Source organism: Malaclemys terrapin, chromosome 10 (genome assembly GCF_027887155.1).
Source record: "Malaclemys terrapin pileata isolate rMalTer1 chromosome 10, rMalTer1.hap1, whole genome shotgun sequence".
Lineage (NCBI taxonomy): Eukaryota > Metazoa > Chordata > Testudines > Emydidae > Malaclemys > Malaclemys terrapin.
In genome coordinates, this window is record NC_071514.1 from 64904152 (window position 1) to 64921411 (window position 17260).

Genomic DNA, 17260 nt, shown 5'->3' on the forward strand with positions numbered 1-17260 from the left:
GCAGCTCCTCCGGCCAGGGGCGGCTCTAGGCACCAGCAAAGCAAGCAGGTGCTTGGGGCGGCCCTTTTTCAGGGGAGGCAGGGATCCAGCATGGGAGCTGAGAAAGAACAGGGGTCCCTGGGAGCTGTAGTTCCTTGGAAACTACATTTCCCAGCATTCCCTTGGCCGCTATCAACAGGAAAGGGAGGGGGAGGGAGTGAGGTAGCTGAGACCTCATGCTGCAGTTTGCTGTGAATGGAGAGCTGCACTGTGACGGGTAGGGATACCATATTTTAATATTCACAAAGAGGACACTCCATGGGGGGGGGAGAAGGGTAGCCCCACCCTGCCCCCATCCACTCCCTCCCAATTCCCCCTGACTGCCCCACACAGAAACCCCAACCCATCCAACCCCCCCCTTCTCCTTGTCTCCTGATTGTCCCCTGATCACCCCCTCCTGGGACCCGTGACCGTAACCACCCCCTGGAACCCCACCCCCTATCTAAGCCCCTCTGCTCCTTGTCCCCTGATCGCCCCTTCCCAGGACCCCTGTCCCTGATCGGCCCCCGGGACCCCACCCCCTATCTAAGCCTCCTTTCTCCTTGTCCCCGACTGCCCCCTCCTGAGACCCCCGACCCTAACTGCCCCCCTAGGACTCCACCCACTACCTTTCCCCTGGCTGCCCTTGGCCCCTATGCACACCCCCGTCCCCTGACAGACCCCCAGGACTCCCACGCCTATCCAACCCCTCCTGCCACCTGTTCCTTGACTGTCCTGACCCTGTTCCACAACCCCACCCCCTTACAGGCCCCCCCAGAACCCCCAACCCATCCACCCCCCCCCCAGCTCCCTGTTCCTTGAGTGCCCTGACCCCTCTCCACACTCCCGCCCCCTGACAGGCTCCCCCGACCCATCCAACCCCTCCGCCACCTGTCCCTTGACTGTCCCGACCCCTCTCCACACCCCTGCCCCCTGACAGGCCCCTTCAGAACCCCCAACCCATCCAATCCCCCCCCCTGCTCCCTGTTCCTTGACTCCCCCCAGGACTCCCTACCCCTTCTCCAACCCCCCGGCCCCCTTACCGTGCTGCTCAGACCAGCGTGTCGGGCTCCGCATGGAGCCCATCACGCTGCCACAGACACGCTGCTGCGCTCCCCTGCGGAGCACACAGCCCCCCTCCCCCCCAGAACGCTGCCGGCGTGACACGCTGAGGTTGCAGGGGAGGGGGGGAGCAGGGGAAGGGGCTCTTGCTGCTGGAGGCCCCATGCGAGCGGCTCAATACGTCCGAGCTGGCCTGTCAGTTGCGCCGTGCTCTGCATTGGGAGGGAAATCCTGGAGCTTTTGAGAGTTTTACAAATTCCTCCCGGATGGCCATTTCAAACCAAAAAAGCTGGACATGTCCGTAAAAATACGGATGTATGATAACCCTAGTAGTATGCCCAAGGAGTAGGCTTTGGCCCAGATACCCCTTTCAGAAGACTTCCCCAGACTGGATTAGGGATACTGGTGTGACCTCACCTTGCAGCCCCCAAAGAAGGAATTGGGTGGACTAAATGGACAGTGCCCCTCTCTATCTGAAGCCTAGCAAGGGAGGTACGTGGATCCCACTAGAATTTAAAATGAAAAGTAAGGGAGGGGAGGCTCTGCTAGGGGACCTGGACAGCTTTAGATACAGTACCAGGCACATAGGAGGATTTCCACTTCTGAGCCATGGAAGCAGAAATTGACTTTTCCTTTCCAGATTTAGCTAATATTCAGAAAGGGAATCTAGCACCTGCCCTCCAGATTTGAACACCTCAAAATTCAGGAGTGCTCAAGCTCAACTTGGGCAGCTGTTACTTCATTTCTCCCAAATCAAATATACTGATCCACTGTAACTTGCTGTAGGAAAAAGCAGGATAAAATTGAGCAAGAAATGCTTCCCAGTGGTTATTAGGACTGGAATTGCTATTTTCAACAGCCATTGCCATTTTTTTTAGTTTTATTTGTTTAAAAGGAAGACAGTGATATTGCATTGGCAAATTCCCCATAGAAAGAAAGAGTGGAACAAAAGAATAATAAAGGCACCTCAACTTTTCCTCATTTATGTAGGACAGTCTTATAATATGCATCCAGATATCCTCCAATCACACAAGCTGAAAATTGTTCCACTTTACTGCAGTTCTGTAACCATATGGGAACCAATCCTGTCTGTTTTCTGTGCACATCCAAAATTCCTGCTGAATGACTCGTCCTGGGAGCGAGTTACCAGTGACCCAGGGCTGGGGCGGAAGGAGGGTGAAGGTGGGGGGGGGGGGGGAAGCCCAGGGCTGGGGCGGCAGGGGATACGGGTTGGGGGGGGAAGAGCCCAGGGTTGGGGGGAGGGGCATCCAAAATTTTTTTTGCTTGGGGCGGCAAAAAACCTCGAACCGGCCCTGCCTCCGGCATTGCTCTACCATCCCCAGCCCTGTCCTCCAGCAGGGCTGCTGTAAAGACCCTAGAGAGATGCAGCTGCGTGGAAGGGCTGGGGTGGTAGAACCACGTCAGAAGAGCTGCTGGCGTTCTGCTCCTTTCCCCGCGAGAACCCTAAACTGCAGGGCTCTCCCGGGAACCGCAGCGGGGAAAGGAGCAGAACGTGGGGCCACTAGGCAGCCTCATACAGCAGTTCCTCTAGCGCAGCTGTACTGCCCCCAGCCCTATCCTTCTGTGGAGCTGCTTTACAGACGGAGGAGACCCTGTGTGGAAGGGCTGGGGCGGTATAGCTGTGCCAGAGAAGTTGCCGGCATGGGGCCGCCCAGTGGCCGTATGTTCTGCTCCTCCTGTGTCTTTGCGGTACGCTGTACCAGCTATAAATATCTTGCTGGTATGGCATACCGTACCGTACTGCCCTACTTGCACTGCTGGAGAGATGTAAACTCCACTTTACCAGTACAACTAAATACATTGTCCAGCAGGTTATTTCCACTGTATTGTCTCATCCTACCCCTTTAAAAAGGTTTGTAGTAGTTGGAATGAATTCCTGACTTGGCATATTTGTATTCCTGGCTATTGCTTTAATGATGTATATCAATGGTACATTATCAGCAAGTAAATCTTTTTATTACTTTTTCAGAACGGGATAGGAGTCAAACTGACTGCAAGCAGCACACAGAGTTCAGCTAAAGTCATCTATAGATCCTTCTTGGCAGTGTTCAGCACTCCAAAGATGCTGTGTGGCATATAAATAAAATGTAGCAATCAATAGTATAAGCAGAATCATTATGACATCAGCCACTTAAAAAGGTCATGCATGCCTCCCTAGCTTGTTTACGGTATTACAAAAAGTTTCTTATATATTGTGTTAAATTGATTATTTTTACTAACTCAACTTGCCCAGGTGCTTTTGCATTGGGTGCTAATATGTATTCTTAAATAAATGGAAGGAAATTAATAATAAATAAATAGTTTACATTAACAATACACCTCTGTCCGTCCCACCGAGATCCTGGCCATATTACCCACATAAGTATACTCTGCACACTCATTAGAATCCATCTGATTCTCCAATAGCAGAACAGAAGTAAGATATCTTGAACCCTTCTGCTATTTGGGGTAGAGTTCAGAAGCCCTGAATTGGAGTTAGATGGTTGCAGTGGTTCTGGGTGTGGAATTAGGTCATGGTCTTGCAAGTGAAGAGAAAGGGAAGAGCCACAAAGTCTCAGTGGCATCATCTGCTTTGGGTATTTTTTTTGAGTAAGCTCTTTAGTAAGTGATGTGGAAAGGCCACAGGGGAGTTAATACCAACCAGAGTTGGTGCTCTCAAAGGCAAACAACTTGGCCAGGCATTGCAAGCTTAATTTTCCTTTTTCTGCGTTAGTCCTGTAGTACAGCTTATGAGCTCTGTTCATTTTTCCTGGAGAGCATGCTATCAAATATATATTAACTAGTCACACTCTTTGTGTTCCAAGTGCCACATGTGATCTCAAAAGACAGATATCTTGCAACAGTGCTTGCTGATAGCAGTGAGATAGCCAGCATACCTGCCAGCTCCGTGTGAATTCCTTCACGCTATCAGTGTAGGAGTGATTGGGAAGCATCCATTCATTTCCAGCTTCATTATCATTGGTACCAAAAAGACCAGCTGATACACCTGGAACCAAATGAAAGCAGAGGAAGATAAAAACAGAGCCACGGGAGAATTCTGGTTTTAAAAGCCACCTCTGGCCTTTTACTATCCTGCCTAATGGAGCTCAGGTGTAATGCAGAGGTGATATGTTTGGGTTCCAGAAGGATGGTATCCCTTGGCAGAGTAACAGGTTGAGGGAGCTACGTTGTCCTCCCATGTGTTAGCTTTTCCCTCTGCCCTCCTGCCAGAGAAAGGAGCTGCCATGACAGAAGACATGTATGTCTATAAAGATACAGGGTGGTACGCTGTAAAGTTTGGGCATCAGTTTGCTGCTGTTACTATAGGAACATATTTTATGTCTCATCACATTCACTGGCAGTGTCTTGTGCCATCTCCAGGGCTTGAGGGAAAGGCTGATGCAGGGCAGCCTGTATTCTGAAACCTGAGGTTTCTAGAATTCAGAGAGAGAAACAAATTAGAAGCAGAAGGGAATGGCTATGCTGAATGTTTAGTACTTACCATGATGCCATCCATCCAGGGTAACAGTACAGAGATCATAGTGAAAGTCGCAGGAGACAGAAATTCCATTCTCGTTCAATACTTCTATTCTGTTAGCTTCTTTTCTCACAGTGATGCCGTTCATTTCAAGGGACTGATCCAGACTGAGGCAGTTCTCTTCCATCAGGGAAAAATTATACATCTTGTATGTCTATTTTAAGATGATGATAAAAATGTTCAGAGTAACTAACTTAGGATGGACCTTGCAAGGTGTTGATTCCCCTAAACTCCCCAATGAAGTTGTACTTTCAAATATCTGGAACATAACTTATGTTAGAAATGGCAGCTCCAGGTTACCGGGTTGGCTCACAGTTTGCACATTTGAAAATGGATGGTGCCATTTATGCACAGCCCCATGTGGAGGATAGAGTGGAGCTCCTGAGGGAGCAGTGAAGCACAAAGCCTCCCAAGTGGACACAAGGAGTGAGGTACAGCTTGTTTCTCCAAGCACAGGTGCTGTAGTTCTTCCTGGCTTACATGGATCATGCAAGAGTTGGAGAAAGATTCCTTGAGCCTTCCCCATCTCATGTATCCACATATGGTCCAGGCAGACTGTGGTCCAGGATTGATGGTATTAGTTTCTCTTATTGAGGGCTATTCCCTTTTGCTGATATATTAGTGGGATTTTCCTATCTTTGCATTAACTTATGTGAGCCACTGTATGCTAAGTCTGAAGTGCAGATAAATTCAGGGTTTGGCTTCTTTGTCAAAGGGCAGTGATTTCAGTGGGCATACCTACCTTCAGTCCTGGGTAGATATCAATGGTAGTCCGGTTCATCTCCACGTGCAATGATCTCAAGCCACTACTCTCCTGGTTCAGCACTACAGTAAAGGTATTGTGAACAAAATCCTTGGCAAGAAGCACACTGCACTTCGATGTCAGATCATACATTCTTCCATCAAAAGTCCTAACGTGCTTTTTGCCCATCAGCACAGCATGATCTAGAGGATGATATTGCAAAAGCAATGTCACTGTGTTGTTCACAGAGCTCAATGGGTGGCACTTATTAACTGCTTGCCAGAATCAGAACATTTTCTTTGCCTGAAAATCTTATGTCAGAAGCCTCCTTTTAAAGCCCTCCATTCTGCCCAGGTATTGGCGCTAATGAAGCATGAGATACACTGTCCAAAAACGACTGCTTCTGGAAGATCTGTTGTCTACTAATTGTTGGTCAGATGTTCAATGAGAACTGCTCCTATTAGCAATACTCCCTATCTAATGCGGTCTCTGAAGTGTCTGCAGAGCCATCTTGTGCACTCTGAAGTTAACAGGAGTTATGTCATTGACTTCAATTAAATTAGGATCAGGCCCTCAATATGAGACCCAGATACTACCTCAGCCAAAATGCATGCTCTGAGACCTCATCACAATGGGATGTAGGTAAGATATAGATATATTCTACCTGCTCATTCCCCATTTCTCAACATAGTGATGTTATAACACAGCTTTTTTGTACGGTATGTAATTAAAAAAATAAGAAAAATTCTCATGGAGATTTGCTGGAGTTGAAAGTTCACAAAAATGGCTTATTTACTGGTAGGTGACTGTTACGCCACCAAAATACCAGTCTACATAAAATACTATAAAATGCCATCCATCGAAATATGGTGTTAATTAACAATCCTCTCTAGTTATGCAAAATTCTGTCTGGAGCTCAGAGGGGACTGGGACCTGCTGAGAAATATATTAGAGCTGTCAAGGAACTTACATTCAAAGGGACTCTCCATCATCCTCTGTTTGATTCTATAATACTCAGCTACTGGGTTGATGTTGTAGAGGTCCCTGAGGGGCCTCATTAGCTTTTCTTCAATGAGGTAGTTAGTGATGTTTGCCAGGTCCACAGAGTGGTCTCCTTTAGGCAGCATTGGCAGTTTCACTGCCATTGAACAGTTCCTGTGGGACACAAATGATTCACTCGTGTTGTTACTGGTGTTAAATTGATTCAATGCAGTTAATATATCAAATGTTATAAAATGGGAAAGAAAAGTGCTACTTAAGGCTGAGTGTTCCAGAGTTATTCTATTTGCTGGTGGATATTTATTCTCCGAAGTGGAAAAAGCAGGCCATGATAGTAGATGATAACTTACATTGTCAATATTAACTGGTATAAAGGGTGTCCAAGGATAGTTGCTTGGTTCTGTACCCTAATAATGTAACTTGATGTGAAAAAAAAATGTAAATATCTGTTTAGAAGACTATACTGCAGGAATACCCATATCCAGGAATACCCACTGTTACCTGGCAGAAAAACTGTACAGGTTTGATAAAGGCTTTCGGATCTTGCTCACAGCTCTGGAAAACTTGGCTTCTGCCCACCTCAGCATCTGGTGTGTTGCCTAGTGGGGAACCAGAACAGCACATTATAAAATCAACTGTGACATTAACGTGATTTTTGGACCAGCCAGAACGTTGCTTTGATATCAAAAGACTATTCACAAACACTCAATCCTCCCTCACATTTGTCACTTGCCTGACTGCATGTCATCCTGTTATTTAGAGGTAGCTTGTGAATGAGAAGTTAGCCATGTTGATATCAGAGAGAAATACAGCCTTCCTATGATGATATCATTTAAAATGTACCAACACTTCAATGAGTTGATGTGCTACGGTTGCTACTGGAGAGGATTGAGATCTCCATTATATGCATTGGTTCTGCAGCACAGACAACCTCCTTTAAATAGTTTTAGGTATATCGTACCTCTGAAGGTCCCCAAATCTATTTACAAACTATAGACTGACAGGAATTACACAGGTAGCTCTGGGGTGGGAAGACAGTAACCATGTGGACAAGCAGCACACTGCTAGTGGTGTCATTTTGGCCAAAGATACCAGAGTGACAACCCTCTAATATGAAACATGTCACTGAGATACCAGGCCACTTTTTCAAAATTTGCAAACAGCCATACCCATATATTAGCGGTATGTGAACAAAGCAGGAAGGTGGAATTCTACCTGTGTAATTTGCATAAACAAAAATGTTGCTTAAAATTTTAGGTGTAATTTTAGTAGCTAGTTTGAGAGCAGGTTGAGGAATATGGCCCTTGATGTTCACACAGAGCAGACAAAACCTTGAATTTTATTAAGATCTCATTTGAACAGCCTGAGTGGGACCTGAACCAGACCTGCGTATAGAGAGAGACTTGATATTTCAAAGCTGATGCTTAGGCCTGTAAGCCATCCCCTCCGACCCATATAAAAATGAAGTGTTGTTTTATACTAACCATATCCAAGCCTGTTTTCATGGCTCTTAATGTCACCTGGATTGGTTCCATTAACCATACATCCTTTACAATACTGGGCACAAAAGCCTGGATTTTCTTCATATATCCCTCTGTTTTCTCTTGCCAAACTTCGTCCAGTGGCTTCAAAGTCACATCATAGTAGGCATCCTTCAGAGTTGCTAATGGCTCTGCAACAAGTGTGAAACTGACCTTAGCAAATAGATTTTAAAGTGGTCCCCAGCTGTACCTCAGGACAAAATCTTCACTGCCCCAGCACAGGGGGAGGATGGGAGTGCAAGAGAGAGAAAAGGGGATTTTTCCCTGCACAGGAGATGGGTGCTTCAGTCCTTTATCTTCTCTGTAGGACAGGCTATTGAAAACAGGTATGGCCCTGGTCCACCTTTCCAGCATCCAGCAGCAGACACTGAGATGGTGGGGAGCGCATGCTGCTTTTTCAAATCCACTGTAAGGAATGTTACATAACATGCTTTCCTCGGGCTCCCTCAGTCTGTCCCTATCTGCCCTGCATGGACAGAATGCCTCAGCACCTGGCTGCTCTATCATTGCAGCTCTACCTCCCACCTCGTCACCTTCCAAGGAGGAGCAAGGGGATAATTTGGTTATTATAACCGAAAGTACAAATACACATTGAACTAGAGTCCAAGGACTAAGTCCTGGTATTGGCAATAGGGAGACAGATCACATTCTGGGACTCGGTTAGAAGTTTTCTCTTGTGCCATGATGAAGGCAGCTGTTAATCACAAATTAATACAGTTCACATGATTTTCCTCTTAGTTTGACTGCAAATGTCATCCATCTGAAACATCATGTGAACTGCTAGCAATGGAATGGCCTGGCAGCATACTAACCATAGAACAGGTACAGTGCCCAGAATCTAGCTAACACAAGTTCCAGCAGTCTAGTCCTCAAGTTAATGGTTCTTTGGTTTAAATGCTGGGGGTCGGGGTGGCATTTTCAGCATGTGCTCCTTGACTGAGGAATCCGCTGCCAGTCTTAAGCCTTGTCTACACTACGGAGGGAGAGGGATCTAAGTTATAACGATCTATATGAATAACATAGCTGAAGTTGATGTACTTAGATCTACCTACCGCGGGGTCTCCCGTCGACTCCCCTTGCACTTCTTGTTCAGGTGGAGTACAGGAGTTGACGGGAGAGCGATCTGCCGTAGATTTAGCGGGTCTAGACCCACTAAATCGACTGCCGATGCATCAATCACCACGCATCCTTCCCCTGGTAAGTGTAGACAAGCCCTAAGTCTGACGGAGCCTAGATTTACTGACCTTCAGGGCATGAGTCAGACTATACTTCCAGGATTTCATTAGAGGGTTTGCTAAACCAAGGTTATTTGGCAGTTTTTTTATGATCTATGTGAATATGGATGCAGTGGAGTTTGTATAGATATTTATAAATAATCTATCACAGCCCAGAGTCTAGATCAGCGCTTCTTTAGAGATCAAAATAAAACCTATTCAGCATCTTATTTATTCAGTTTTCTAGCCCCTGCTTATTTCCTGCACTGACCTGACCCGTGCAGAATACCCCCTTGCTTTAGATGGCTCTCCTTACTTTGAAGTTCATTTTGCATTTGCTGGACAGTGTCTTGAATTTTTTCCAAGTACAGTGGGAGGTTATTCCTCAGGGTTTGCCTGATTCCACTCTGCTTCCACATCTGGGCGACAGCTTTCCCCACATTTTGGAGGATTCCGGCAATCTCTTGGGAGGCTTTCAAAGGCCAACCAGCTGCTTCATACAGGAAATCAATTTTCTGCACCTGCAATGGGCCCCAAACAACAAGAAATGTAGACATATGCGGTGATTTTTAGCAAACTTTTGGAGCTTGTTTTCCTACGACAGTCATCAGCGCTCCAGAGCTTCAGGACTACCCTGTCTTTAGCAGCAAACCTCACAGCTTTCCCATAATGCTTTTGTGATGAATGTGGGAATTTTCTGTACTATTTGTAAGAACTATCTGTATGACTCTGTACCCATCATCTTGGCATCACTATCCATGGGGGGGAAGAACTGATTTTCTCCCTAGGCATGGGAGATCAGGTTAGGTATGTGAGACATACAGCCACTAGAACTGTCTGGGCTGGAATCAATACATTTGACTGGAAGACCCTACAGAAACAATAGGAACCCCAATGACCAAAAATTACCACTTAGCTGCACAGGCAGCTGCGGATGTGAACACAGCATGGCTGTGTCTGGAGAACAAGACAAGAGGTGTCAGGTATCTGCATTAAGAGGAGCAGGGTACACAGAGCACTCCTGGAACTGAGAGACAAAGGAGACAGAGCGGGCGAGGATGGGCTCAGGTATAGTACAGAAGTACAGCATGGCAACACCATGGCTTCCACAAATAGGAACCATATCCTAAGCCTGATCCTCTCATGCTAACCCAAAGACTTTGAGATTCTGCATGCCAGGTGACTAATACATTGTTAGCTCATGTTGAAGAGGCTGCCGGGTGTAACTGCGGATCACAGAATCATAGCCGTGCGCAGCCCATTTCATTAGGGTGTGCACCCAGGGAGCCCCGCCCCTGCCCTGCCCCCATCCACTCCCGCCTACTTCCTGCCCCCTGACTTCCCCCCTCAGAATCCCCAACCCCCCCTGCTCCTTGTCCCCCCCTGACTACCCCCTCCTGGGACCCCTGCCCCTAACTGCCAACCAGGACTCCACCCCCTACCTAAGCCTCCCTGAGTCTTGTCCCCTGACTGCCCCCCTAGAACCCTACCCCCTACCTGTCCCCTGACTGCCCCGACCCTTATCCACACCCCCGCCCCCAGACAGACCCCTGGGACTCCCACACCTATTCAACTGCTCCCCACCCCGACAGAACCCCCAGAACTCCCAACCCATACAGCCCCCTCACTCCCTGCCTCCCCCGACCCCTCTCCACTCCCCTGCCTCCTGACAGCTCCTCCCCAGAACTCCTGACTCATCCAACCCCCCCCAGCTCCTTGTCCCCTAACCACTCGTTCCAGAGACCCCCCCACTTACTGCCCCCCAGGACCTTCCTTGCTCCCTGTCCCCTGACTCCTATCCACCCCCTGCCCCCTAAGAGACCCCAGGACTCCCGTGCCCCATCCAATCCCCCCTGCTCCCTGACTGCCCCCTCCAGAGACCCCCTGCTCCTAACCACCACCACCCGGGATCCCACCTCTTATCCAACCCACCCTGTCCCCTGACTGCCCCCACCTCCTATCCAACCCCCCTGGCCCCAGATCCCTTACCATGAGATGAGGCTCCTAGCCTCTCCGTGGAGCTAAACAGTGCCCCACAGGAGCACGCAGTCCCGGCCCACAGAGCGCTGCGCGCAGCAGCATGGCTCCAGGGGATGGGGGAAGGTGGAGGAGGGGCCGGCAGCTTGCTGCGCTCAGCCAGGTGCTCAGGCCCGGGAACGTGGACCTCGCGGCTTGCCACGCCGGGGAGTGAAGCCATTTGCCCACCCCTGCATTAGGGTGTGCCTAGGCACACCCAGTGCGCACGCCTATGCATAGAATATCAGGGTTGGAAGGGACCTCAGGAGGTCATCTAATCCAACCCCCTGCTCAAAGCAGGATCAATCCCCAGACAGATTTTTGCCCCAGATCCCTAAATGGCCCCCTCAAGGATTGAACTCACAACCCTGGGTTTAGTAGGCCAATGCTCAAACCACTGAGATAGAGTAGTGCACCTTGAAGGCGTAAAGAACAAGCCTCCCACAGGAATGTGGCCTGTCTGGGCTCACTATAGGGAGTCACAGAAAGAGGCAGGGATTGCTGGTGCCCAAGGCCCAATTTCAGACTTGTGGAGGCCATGGGCCTGCCCCTGTGGGACTATGGGGACCCTTGTGGTCTAGCATGCTAAAGGGATCACTCCCGAAGGACGGCTACAGGCTGGCACATAGATCAGAGCTGGTGAATCTGTGACAGTTTTGTATCTTTCTTCCTAGATTCCTATAGAAAAGGGCTATCTGATTTATTGAAAACTGAAGGTAGGTTTATAGGACCAAATCCTGGAAGGTACTGAGTGCCCATAATTCCACTAAAGTCTCTGGGAGTTGAGGTGGGTCAATATTCCTTAGGGTTTGTTACAAAGACATGGAACCTTTATAAGGCTGGAGTGTGCTTTTCCTTTATATGAACAGCAGTGTCCACAAAGGCTGAACCATTTAATAGTTCAAATTAAACAAAACAACCAGAGTTAATACAATGGTGTTTAATTTGTATTAATGACTGTGACCGAAAGACCTGTATTCACACCATACACACTATTGTCATAATCTCTGTACAAAATATGCCTTGTGAGGTATCATTTGAAAACTAATAATTCACTGATCAATAATATGATTATGAAATGCAGGTAGCAAAATTATATGTAAAGTTCTAATTCCCCCATATGATGTTGTTAGCATGTATTCAAACTCACGTAGCCCTGACTAGGCAGAAGATGTTAAACAGTCTGTCCTAAACAAAGGCATGTGTGTTTACCTCAGTTTACATATAAGTAGTAAACAGAGTCCTTGAGACAGCAAGAGAGGGTAAATCAGTTTTGCAAAGATAAAGGACAAGCTCATGCCTCTAGCCAGGTGTCATCAAAGTTGACTGTAAATCACCAGTCAAGTGGCCATTCTTTGGCAAAGAAGGGGGGCAGGACCAGATTGATCTGCATTTTAACAAATAAGATGGAACCTCTTTCACCACGAGCCTCCATGTCTCAGTCTTCATAGTGGGAAGGAACTTTATCTAGGGGTAACCCTCAGGAAAATGCATTTCAAAGGGGGACTGGACTATAAAAGTGAGGGTCAAAAACACCCCAGGTAGTCTCTCTCTCTCTCTTTTTTCTCTCCCCCCCCGTCTCCGAAGAAGACAAAGGGACCAGCCTGTTGACTTTGGAAGGGATCGTGACATGAACATTTGCAGGGAACACGTGGCAAGGATTTTACCTTGAACCAAGAGTAGCCTAAGTTTTAGCTACTAGAAAATGTTCTATTCCTCTTGTAACCATTTTTTACTTTAATACTTTGTACTTGTACTCACTTAAAATCTCTCTCTTTGTAGTTAAATTAATTTGTTTTGTTTTTGTTCAAAACTAAACCAGTGTTGGGTTCAAACTGAACTGTTTGGGTAATCCCAGTTAAAGGAGCAAACTGCTGGATACTGTCCCCTTACAGGGGCAATGGACCTCTAATATCTGCCCAGGAGAGGACTAGACTGTGCAGAACACAGATTTTTGGGACAATTTGGGACTGGGAGTGTGTTGGGATCACCCTGCAAGTAGTAACCAAGGCTGGTGGAAGCCAGAGTGTGACTGGAGTGTTACTGACAGGCTGCTGGGGTCAGAGCTGTTGATCCAGAACTGCAGCTATACACAGACCCTCAGGCTGTTACCTACATGCTGTTAGGCTGTTTGTGAGTGGACTAGCTTGGGAGCTACACCAGCAAAGCATGTGAGACACCCAAGGTTGCAGGGCAGGTGGTGAGACAACCCCTCACTGGTCTGGATTGCACCCCACAATGACTCCTTCCCAGAGAATAGCAAGGATGCTTCTTGCACAGGATTTCATGGTGCTCTCCGGTATACTGCATGACAGAATGGGACCATCCTGCATTAGCTGATTTAGCCATTTCTAAGATGTTAACAATCTTTAAGCCAATTGGTCATGTTCATTACTTACTGATCTCCTGAATTTCCAAACAGATTCATCAAACTTCTTGATCTTCTCCATGAGTTTGGCTTGAAGGTGGGACCCAATTTCATTAAGTTTATTCTGTGAAAATATGAAATATCAGGATTTTATGATTTAGGAACCACTTGTGCTAGGCCAAAATCATTAAGAGTCAAACTCCAGCACAGGCCCCTGGTGGTTGAACTTCCAGCCGGGAAACAAGCTGCACATTGCTCCAAAAGGGTGCAGCCTGGGCTAGAAAGGGGAACAGGAGAAATTTGCAGACTCCACAGCTCTCTGAAGACTCTCTTCCTTACAGCACTCCTAGGGAGCCCTGGTGGGAGTTCAGAGTCTCAGGAACTGAACTAGGATTCAGTAAACCTGGGTTCTATTCCTGCTGGATGACATTGGGAAATTGCTTCCCTCTCCCCTTTGGTCTGTCTCTTCTTTTATACAATCAGCTCTTTGGGGGCAGGGTCTGTCTCTTACTATGTTTGTACCTAGCACAAAGAGCCCCCAGCTGAGATCAGGGCCCCTAAGTGCTATTGTGATACATATAATCTCCACCCCTCCCCCAATGGATAGCACACAGGAGGCTGCAGCAGAAACCGTACCCGCCCTCCACGAGCGTGAATCTTGCAATGCAAGAGGCCTTGCCATTGCAGTAAGGCATGTTTTCCATATCCCTGCCGAGTTTGACCCACTATCTTCTTACAGTAACATTGTCACGTATGTTCTATATTCTCCCTGTGGTCTGAGCACAGAGCTCCCATTGATCTCAGTAGGATTTTTATGCTGGGACAGTGTCCTTACTGTCTAGCTCTAGGTGGGTTGATCTTTTCAACTCCACTTTTTGCAAAACCCACCCAAATGCTGACTCATCCCAGATATAAAAATGGCAGCAAAATATACATTGTTATCAGGGGAGAATCCCAAACACCTCTAATGTGCCATGTTATTGGATACAATCTACAAATGAAACCCATCTGGAGGATGTTCCACTAATTTGCTGAGGTTAAGACCGAGGTGGGCAAACTATGGCCCATGGGCCACATCCGGCCCGCGGGACCATCCTGCCCGGCCCCAGAGATCCTGGCCCAAGAGGGTAGCCCTGTCCCCTCCCCCGCTGCTCCCCTTCCCCAGGGGGCAGGGGGAACAGGGGGTTGAATGGGGTCAGAGGTGTGGATAGGGGTCGGGGCGGAAACAGGGGGTTGAATGGGAGCGGGGGTCCCGGGGAGAGGGGGCAGTTAGGAAGGAGGGGGGGTTGGATGGGGCAGCAGGGGGAAGTCAGGGGCAGGGGTTCCAGAGACAGTCAGGGGACAGGGAGAAGGGATGGTTGGATGGGTTAGGGGTCCCAGGGTGGTTGTAAGGAACGAAAGGAGGGGTTGGATGGGGCAGCAGAGATCCAGGAGTGGTCAGGGGACAGGGAGCGGAGGTGTGTGGATGGGGCAGCGGTCCCGGGGGGGCCGTCAGGGAACAGGGGGGGTTGGATGTGGCAGGAGTCCCTGGGGTAGGGCAGATAGGAGGTGGGGGTTGGGCCACGACCCCCTCCCCTAACCAGCCTTCCATGCAATTTATGAAACCCGATGTGGCCCTCAGGCCAAAAAGTTTGCCCACCCCTGGGTTAAGAAAATATTCTGTAGCTCAAAATGCAGCACTACTATCAACTGCTGCTAAAGGCATCTCACCTCAACTTTAACTACTGGATCTCCACACCCATGAGCCACCAAACTCAAACTCTGGTTAACAGCAGTTAGGGTCAATTGTCCCATTCTTTCTTGCCTTATGCCATTAACGCTGAGATAAGTATTAATGGTAGCCATCTGTTGTCCATCAGTACATGCAGTGAGCTCTATTCCTTCCTCCAAGTCCCCTGGGAGAGTAAAAGGAGATATACATTTGCACAGACAACATTGGCAGGCATTGGTGTTTTAAAGCCAGCTTTATAATTAATTGAATAGAGTGGTATTTATGCAATAGCTATAGGGGTTATGTCCTTGCAGAGAGAAGCAAGGACTAACTAGCAGAAACGTCAAATCAGCTTCATTATTAGGGTTTCTCCTGTTGTGTAACTTGTATATATTTTATACTAAAAGCGTGTAGTCTTTTTGAAGCATTGGCTTAATATAATAAGGTGACATTCTTCTCTCAGATCTCCATAATGACTATTGTGCTCTCCCTTTGACTTCCGCAGTCTTTCACTGCTGGAGACTTTAATTCAAATCCTGCGTAGGTCACAAATGAAAATGTGTTGGGCAGTCTAATCACTCATTAACCCTCCCCAAAAATGACTTTATGCAGTAGTTCCACACACTGAGCCATTTCTGTGCAAGAGAATCCCAAGAAGGGAGAACTGAGGTGTTGCATGGCTTTTGCAGGCATTTCTCACAGCCTCTACATGCACAGGTTCTGAGTCAAGCCATTGCTCTCAACCCTTCATTTGCACATTAAACCCCATATAGGCAAGGGGAGGATCAGTCACTCAAGACAGCTTTTCAAGTACATCACCACCTATTCAAATCCAGACTTGGTTGGGAGTTATTCACAAGTGACTACCACCCAGCCTATATGAAATGAGTTGTTGGGCTCAGTATACAGGGTCCATATAGTGGAAAAACTATCCTCATAATTGGCACCTTTGTTGATAGGCTCAACTCCTCAGATTGAATGGCAATGAAAACTGAACTGAGCTGGCACTCTTTCCTCTCCTGTGTGTGCAATGCAACTGGCTGTCAATCGCAGCTTATTTTTATCAATTGCAGCCCTTATATACTTACCCTTTACATATCCCATGTAATACTGATGACACTCCTTTCCTTTAGAAGCAGCTACTTTTACTTTCTCTTTTTGATCAATATTTCCCTCCATCAGGACTTGGCTTTGAACAGCTGAGGAAGTAGCAGTTCCTGTCAGGCCTAGCCAAATCTCCTCAGATGCTTTTAGCTGCATTCATAAGAAGAAGAAAAAATACATTGATACAGAGCCAAGGCAAATAATAAATGAAGCAACATTCAGTGATGATGTCGGAATGCCAATGGATTCTACATAAGACTAGATGGCAATGGAGATATTTTTCAATGCCTGTGCTTTACACACAAGAGATCGTGTGTTGAAAAGCTCAAGCAATAGGATTATTGACTTGAGACAGAACAATTTGATAGCAAAGTGGGTCAATCAATTACAGCATTGCACATTGTGCCAGGCAGGTGGATAATCTTTTAATGGTAGCAATGAAAGAATCACTGATAATCAGTTACTTGCTATGCTGCCAGCTTGTGCCACTCATTCACAGTGCATGTGCTGGAGTATATAGCCCATATGCACGAGTTGAGTTTCCCACTTTTAATATCTCTTCTTTTGATATAGTTCTTTTAGAAGAATGTCCAAATCATTAAAATATTTGAAGTGGTAGCTAATGTTGCATAAAATAATTATGGTTAGCTATCAGTGTTCCTCCCTAAACATGCTCAACAAACGTCAGGTGCTTTTCCCTTCCCCATGAGCTCCTCTATCTTACTTGCTATCTACAAGTTAAAAGCGAGAAAGAAAGGTGTTTGCCTGACTTATGATCATAGTATCAGGCAGTTCTCCATCTCTCTTGCAGAGACCAGTGTTGTTTTCTGGCAATGGCCCCTTTGTTTGAGTCTAACATTTTGTTTCCCCATTAATAAAACATGCTTGTTTTGGCTAAGATCCAGTTTTATGCTTCACCAACTAGGGCAGTCACTTAAACTGCAGGT

The 17260-nt window shown here is 47.3% G+C and overlaps 1 protein-coding gene across 1 annotated transcript in view; it reads right to left on the reverse strand.

Annotated features, from left to right (window-relative positions):
* The window catches only part of LOC128844959 (uncharacterized), a 188726-nt gene that overhangs the window by 8140 nt on the left and 163326 nt on the right, over positions 1 to 17260 (reverse strand). The window contains exons 62-71 of the mRNA XM_054043145.1: positions 16298 to 16463; positions 15209 to 15393; positions 13530 to 13622; positions 9431 to 9635; positions 7844 to 8031; positions 6861 to 6958; positions 6331 to 6515; positions 5361 to 5563; positions 4583 to 4772; positions 3978 to 4087 (exon numbers count right to left, since the gene is read on the reverse strand). Coding sequence (XP_053899120.1) covers positions 3978 to 4087; positions 4583 to 4772; positions 5361 to 5563; positions 6331 to 6515; positions 6861 to 6958; positions 7844 to 8031; positions 9431 to 9635; positions 13530 to 13622; positions 15209 to 15393; positions 16298 to 16463 — 1623 coding nt within the window. The remainder of the gene's footprint in view (positions 1 to 3977; positions 4088 to 4582; positions 4773 to 5360; positions 5564 to 6330; positions 6516 to 6860; positions 6959 to 7843; positions 8032 to 9430; positions 9636 to 13529; positions 13623 to 15208; positions 15394 to 16297; positions 16464 to 17260) is intronic.